Source organism: Myotis brandtii, unplaced genomic scaffold, assembly GCF_000412655.1.
Source record: "Myotis brandtii unplaced genomic scaffold, ASM41265v1 scaffold419, whole genome shotgun sequence".
Lineage (NCBI taxonomy): Eukaryota > Metazoa > Chordata > Mammalia > Chiroptera > Vespertilionidae > Myotis > Myotis brandtii.
The window spans coordinates 2,004,043-2,011,093 of NW_005366075.1; the positions used below are offsets into that span (position 1 = coordinate 2,004,043).

Sequence of the window (7,051 nt, forward strand, 5' to 3'; positions counted from 1 at the left end):
CATGTTTTCATATCCATTCAGCTACCCTATGCCTTTTGATTGGAGCATTTAATCCATTTACATTTAATGTTATTATTGATAGGTACTTATTTATTGCCATTTTAATTCTGTATGCATACATTTCTATCAGTCTCTATTTCTTCTTCTCATTACAACAGTCCCTTTAGCATTTCCTGCAGTGTTGGTTTGGTGGTGGTAAACTTCTTTAGCTTTTTTTGTCTGGGAAGCTCTTTATTTCACCTATTTTGAATGATAGCCTTGCTGGATATAGTAATCTTTTTAAAAAATATATATTTTTATTGATTTCAAAGATGAAGGGAGAGAAGGAGAGAGAGATAGAAACATCAGTGATGAGAGAGATTAATTGATTGCTGTCTCCTGCCTGCCCCACACTGGGGATGGAGCCCATAACCTGGGCATCTGCCCTGACCGGGAATCAAACTGTGACCTCTGGTTCATAGGTCAATGCTCAACCATTGAGCCATGCTGGCTGGGCTGGATATAGTAATCTTGGTTTCAGATCCTTGGTTTTCATTACCTTGAATACTTCATGCCATTCCCGTCTGGCCTATAGTGTTTCTCATGAAAAATCAGCTGACAACCTTATGGTAACTCCTTTGTAGGTAACAAATTGCTTTTCTCATGCTGCCTTTAAGATTCTTTGTATTTAATTTTTTGGCATTTCAATTATGATGTGTCTGTGTCGGGTGGCTATTTGGCTGCTTCTTGCTTGGAACTCTCTGTGCTGCCTGAACTTGTGTGATTTTTTCCTTCACCTGGTTAGGGAAGTTTTCTGCCATTATTTCTTCAAACACGTTCTCTATCCCTTGCTCACTTTCTTCCCTTTCTGGCATTCCTATGATGCAATTATTGTTACATTTCAAGTTGTCCTTCACTTTCCTTAAGCTGTCCTCCTGATTTTTAATTGGTTTTCTTTTTGGTTCTCTGATTTTTTTCTACCCTATCTTCTAATTCACTGATCCAGTCCTCAGCTTCCCCTAATCTGATGTGTATTCCTTCCAATTTGTTCTTTATTAGTGTTATGTCATTCTTCATTTCTTACTGTTTTTGTCTTACTGTATCTTTTCTCATGCTGTTGAGCATCTTTGCCATCACTCTGAACTCTATATCTGATAAATTTCTTATTTTCATTTCATTTAGCTGTTCTTCTGGAGAATTCTCTTGTTATTTTGTTTGGGTTTGTTTTTTGTCTCCCCATTTTGGCTGCCTGTTTGAGTTAGTGTCTGTGTATTAGGTAGACCTGCTACGCCTCCCAACCTCTAGTGCAGGACAGTGTCAGGTGCTGTTTCTGACTGGCCCTGAGTACCCTGTTTGGAGCTATCAGCAATCCATAGCTTGTTGCTCCCTCTGCTGCGACTGGGTGCCTTTGGGAAGAAGAAGCAAGATGTGCACCAAGGTCTGCTTTTCCTAGGACTGGGTGCCTTTGGGAAGAAGCAAGATGTGCACCAAGGTCTGCTTTTCCTAGCCCTGGGCCCAGAGGAGATAGGCAAAGACTCAAAAGCCTCCAGAGGTCTGCCTCTGCCTGCAGTCTGATTGTTATTCAGTCTTGATTAGCCCCAGGCTATCAACCCTAGCAAGGCATAGACTCCACAGGGTGGGTGGAGAGGTTTTCCAACAGGGTGGCACAATTGCTTCCCCCACAGGCAAAAGCTGCCTGCGTGGTAATGGTCTGCCAGAGAAAGAAGTTCTCTGCAGTATGAGGGAATGACTCAGCACAGGAAATCGGGGTGTCTGTTTTCTGAGGTCTAACCCCAGAGTTCCCAACCCTGACTGCTGCTCACACAGCTCCAGTCCACTCTGCCCTTCCTTTGCTGGAGCCAGGTGAGTGGCTGCACTCAAAATGTTGTGTTGGCCCTTTAAGAGGGTGCCTGCATTTCCAGCCCAGATAACACCTGGCTGTGATAAGAACTAGGGTTGTTGTGGCTGGCAGACGACAACCCTACTTTTATCACAGCCAGGTGTTATCTGGGCTCCTTTCTTAGTTCTGGTGATCTGGGCTGGGGGTCCCAGCTTGGGGATTAGACCTCAGAGTTCTCAGTGGGAACCCTCCACAGCTGAGATACCTCTCCAGAACTTCAGCTGTCTGTCTGTCTGTCTGTCTGTCTGTCTGTGGGAGCCCGACCTGCCCTTTTGCACCTCTGCACTTCCTACCAGTCTCTACGTGGTCTCCACTTTCTGCCCTTGGTTATCAGGGTTCTCTCCAGCCAGTCTTCAGTTGATTATTCAGGGTGGTTTTTCTGTGTTTTAGTTGTAATTCCAGTTCCGTCCCGGGAGAGGAGAGTGTCAGTGTAGCTTCCACTTGATCCACTGCCCATTTGGTATCGTCCCTCTTATTGTTTTTGGTGCATCTTTTCACCAGAGGGCCAGTGCTCCTGAATTGGTTTCCCTCACCATTTTAGCTTTAAGAATCCATATACTTAAGGCCTATGCTTTATTTTAATTATTTTTTATTTTATTATTTTTAATCCTTCGGTGCACAGCACGATGCTCCAACCAACTGAGACACACCAGCCAGGGTGGCCTCTGTTTTATTTTAATCTGAGACATTGAAGGGACATGAATGTTAACCATGAAACCCGCAGTGAACATGTAGTCCAAAGGGGTTGATGTGCTCAGGGAAATTTGATTTTATTTCCTGGACTAGTTGTGGGAACGTTTAACCTTATAGCACTTTGGAGAGTCTCATCCAAGACCATTGGTATATTTTCTGTAGGTTTATATTTTACTTAAAAGTGGGATTTTTTAAAAAATCCTTTAGGAGTTGAAGCCAAATCAAAATTGGAGAGAATTATTTAATGCAGTTTTCTTTTAAAAGAGGCAGAACTTATTTGACCTCTTACAATAAAATGTGCTTTCTCAAAGAATTTCGTAAAGCAGTTCTTAAAAAGCGGCTGGCATGCTTTACACAGCATTGGTAGCAGCCTCAGGTAGCCAGTCTGTTATTTTACCATTTCACATACTCAGAGTAAGAATTGTTTGTTGCAGATCCTGCAGTCTCTAACGTCTGGTATCTGTACAGTTAGCACCCAGCATCGAAAGGAGTTTCTCCATCAAGTTCTGTTCAAGGAAGGAGAATATTTCCTTATCAAAGTATTATTCGTGAACAAATAAAACAAAAGTAGAAATTTAAAATTGTTAATCTTAGCAAAATATACAGATATAAAACATTTATCTCAATTGCTGTTAGTCATATCAGATCTTATATCTTAACTTGCTAAACTGATAGAATTTTTGTTTCACTTGAAATAATGGTAAGTTAAAGATGTTTGGATTAGGACTGTGAACATGAGCACGTGAGGCTGTGCAACGAGCAGCACCCTGTGCTGGGCAGAGCGGCACTGCCGTCTTCCTCTGCCCGCCCTGCCTGCGCCCAGGCCGCCACACCAGGGAGGTTGCTCCGGCCGCGAGGCCTTAGCTCCCTTGCGTGTCTCTTGGGCCCTGAGCCCAGTGCTGTCCATGGAGACAGCTGTGTGTGATGCTGTCCCTGTTTCAGATAGTAAAGGATGCTGCTCCGGCCGCGAGGCCTTAGCTCCCTTGCAGCGTGTCGCTTGGGCCCTGAGCCCAGTGCTGTCCATGGAGACAGCGGTGTGTGATGCTGTCCCTGTTTCAGATAGTAAAGGATGACTGCGAGGATGATGCCCACGTGTTCCGGAAGGCGGCCAATGACATCACATCCCAGCTGGAGATTAATTTTGGTAACCTCCCTCGTCCGGGGCGCGGAGCCAGAGGTGGCACACGGGGAGGCCGGGGAAGGATCAGAAGGACAGAGAACTATGGACCCAGAGCAGAAGTGGTGGTAAGTATTTGTGTTCTGATCCCGGTGGCTTCCCGAAGAAGCTGAGGGGAGGAGGAGGCCTGGGCGGCAGTCTGATTTTGGAGGGTTATAGGTTCTGTGGTGGGTTCCTCCTCTCTATGTGGGTCTGATGTGGGTGTTTGGAACGGTGAGGTCAGCACCGCCATCAGTTGGGTACAGAGCATCTGTAGCCCTGGCCTCCAGGGTCCCAGCAGGCCCGGTGCCCGCCCTGAAGGTGCGCTCGGAGCAGCACTCACTGCATCAGACCCGACCCCAGGCGTGGGGAACAGATCTCCTCCCTCACCAGGGCCTGAGGGCACGTCCTGTACCCCGAGCTTCCAGGGCAGACAGGCCCTCTGCAGCCCCCTCTCCACTCAGAGCCCTTCCCCCTCAGCCAGGTCTGCTCTGCCTCCAGCTTCCGCAGAGTTGCTCTTCACCGCAGGGCCTGGCCTGCTTCCCGAGAACGGCTCGGACCTGCCTGCTCCCAGGAGGCTTCTTGGGTCACGTTTCCCTCCAGACCCATGCACAGTCCTGGAGCAAGGGATTGTTTCTTCTCTTTGCAGCATGATCTCCATTGGTAGCTGTTCTCACCGGTGTGACTGGATTGTGTCGGTGGGCATGTCCACTTTTATCCGTTTCCCCAGGGCCTAGCACCACGTAGGCTTAGAAGGTGCTTCCTAAATGTTTGGTGCACAAACCCATGAATACCTGTGTAGTTGGAGGAGTCGGGCCTGAGGCCCTGTGGCCGGCGTGGGCCTGAGTCCTGACGACTCTGTGGCTGGCCTCGGAGCCGTTCCTTTTGCTGCCGATTCCCTGGCTCCCAGGAGCAGCCCCTGGAGCAGTGCCTACAGGTGGTTATACCTAAGCAAGAGCAAAACACCTCACAGTTCTTTCTGGTTGCATTTGAGGCCAGGTTGGAAAAGGCTCTGCTCTGAGAATAGAAAATACACATTCTCTCCTTTGCAAGCGGAGCTCCAGCTACTGCAGGTGCTTGTCAGGAGCCTAATGTTCTGGAACAGGGTGCGGCGCCCTACCCCCCCCCCCCCCCCCGGCCCCGCCCCCGGCCCCCGCCCCGCAGGCCCCACAGGCCCCGCCCCTTCACGGGAGAACCTGCTCTTCCAGAAAAGCCTTCCCTGACCACGAGGTGTGCTTGGCCACCGAGTTGCATTGGCCACCCCTCCCGGGGCCCCTCCCGGGGCGTCTGTTACTGAGGTTCCCACACTGACTTCCCGTCGGTCTCCCTTCACCTTGTGAGCTCCCCCGGGGCCAACTGGGGAACCATCCTATGTCTCCACGTGGTCAGCCTTCTGTCTGTCCACTGGGTGACAGAAGTGCCAGGTAGAAAAAGGGTCACTCAGGAAGGTTTTGTTTGAGGAGGGGGGCACTGCCAGGCACTCAGTAGCTGGACAGCAATGAGGGTGAGGGAGGGCACCCTCAGCGCACAGCTCCTGGCGCTGCACTGGGGGCCGCCCCGCCTCTGCCCAGCGTGTGGCGAGCGCTGGGAGTGGGAACTGGTGAAATGACAGTTGGTTCCAACACTTTTCTCTCTTAGACACAAGACGTTGCTCCAAACCCTGACGACCCTGAAGACTTTCCTGCTCTGGCCTGACGCTCAGCTCTGGCGTGACGCTCAGCAGCACCCGGGAAGAGACTTCTTGCTTGGGGAAGAGACTCAGAGCAATAGATATTGCTTTTCCCCCTTTGGTGTGAATTCATTGCACTTTTGGGGGATGGGTGGGTGGTGTGGGTAGAGATTTTCCAGGTACAGAGCTGCTCTTCCAGGCGGGTTAGTCTGGCACTTTCCCACGGAGGAGGAGCGCAGGATTGTATTTTTATTTAAGGACTTCCAGGTGAAACATAATGTTCAGACTGTGCACAGAGACTGTGTCCGTGGAGGGCCTCTCAGTCTACTGAGGCTGAGAGAGGAGAAAGCACGCACCGCGGTCAGCAAGGCCGCCCGGGTGCAGAGCCCGCAACGGGCCTGCAGTTGACTTGCCGTTGACTAAATGTGCCTCTCCTGGGATTGTTGTGCTGGTTTTCACTTGACCGAACATTTTGAGCAGCTGTTGTGCAGCTCTGGTCACCACTCGGACAGAACCGGGAAGCTTGGCTTTTAATGGCTCCCCCACCTCGTGGTTTCCGCCCGTGTGCACACCCGCACCGCGTTTAGTATCTGAGCACAGCTAGAGTTTGCGTGGTTTTTAGGATGAGTATTAAGGATGTGGTTTTAAAATTCATGTTATTTAACCCGCCAATCAAATGAAAAGGGATCCAGGCGACAGAGCATTGCAACTTAGTGTCATAGCTTTTCTTCTTCAAACCTTGTGGGAATGGAGGCCTGTGTACAAAGCCCTGCGGCCCGCCGGCGGGGCCTGTAGATGCCTGGTGTGTGGTCAGCACTGCACGGGGTCGGGATTCTTCCGTGGATGTTTGGGGTTGGGGCAGCCTCAGAGGTTCAGTAGCTCCCCAAGTCCCGCGAGGTTTTGGGCCGGCGTGGGGGCTGGGCAGGGGCAGCTGTGGCCGCCGCGGGACGGGGCCTGTAGATGCCTGGTGTGTGGTCAGCACTGCACGGGGTTGGATTCTTCCGTGGATGTTTGGGATTAGGGCAGCCTCAGAGGTTCAGTAGCTCCCCAAGTCCCACGAGGTTTGGGGCTGGAGTGGGGGCTGGGCAGGGGCAGCTGTGGCCGCCGCGGGAAGCTGGGGTGATGCACCCCAACTCGGCTGCAGCAGCCGGAACGTTTGCCCCTTGATCAGGATCTGCTCGCCTGCGCTGCTCCGCCTGCTGGCTCGGGATTTGGACCAGAGTAATAAGGCTGGTCCTCCCTCCCGACGGGGGTAGTTGCACCGAGATCGAGAGAGAATGTGAGGAAGAGCCCTGCGGAAAAGTCAACAGAGTCGGAGCTGAACCCGTTGCCTCGGGACGGGCGGCGGAGGACCTGCCCTGTGGCCTCAGGACGTCACCCCCTTGTCATTAACATCCCAGCACGGGGGCCACCGACACGTCCACGTCCGTGTGTCCCTCTCCCTGGAGACGACGGCGGTGAGGTGGCCGGCAGGGTCGGCCCGCGGCTGCGTCCTCCTGGGTGGACGTGAGGCGGTGCCGCTCAGTCACCTTTCCTTTGAAGCTGAGCAAACCCCCTTTTCAGGAACGCCCCTCGTGTGGTGAAGAACCCGCGCTACCAAGCCCACAGTGCGGATCTGAGGTTGGCAAACGCCGCGGTCCCCCCACCCGCACCG

At 51.6% G+C, this 7,051-nt stretch overlaps 1 protein-coding gene across 1 annotated transcript in view; it reads left to right on the top strand.

Moving 5' to 3' along the window:
* Positions 1 to 5,906, top strand: part of HABP4 (hyaluronan binding protein 4) — a 48,500-nt gene extending 42,594 nt beyond the window's left edge. Inside the window, exons 7-8 of the mRNA XM_014545704.1 lie at positions 3,632 to 3,817; positions 5,367 to 5,906. Of these exons, the coding sequence (XP_014401190.1) occupies positions 3,632 to 3,817; positions 5,367 to 5,423 (243 nt within the window). The 3' untranslated portion in view covers positions 5,424 to 5,906. The remainder of the gene's footprint in view (positions 1 to 3,631; positions 3,818 to 5,366) is intronic.
* The last annotated feature ends 1,145 nt before the right edge of the window (positions 5,907 to 7,051 follow it).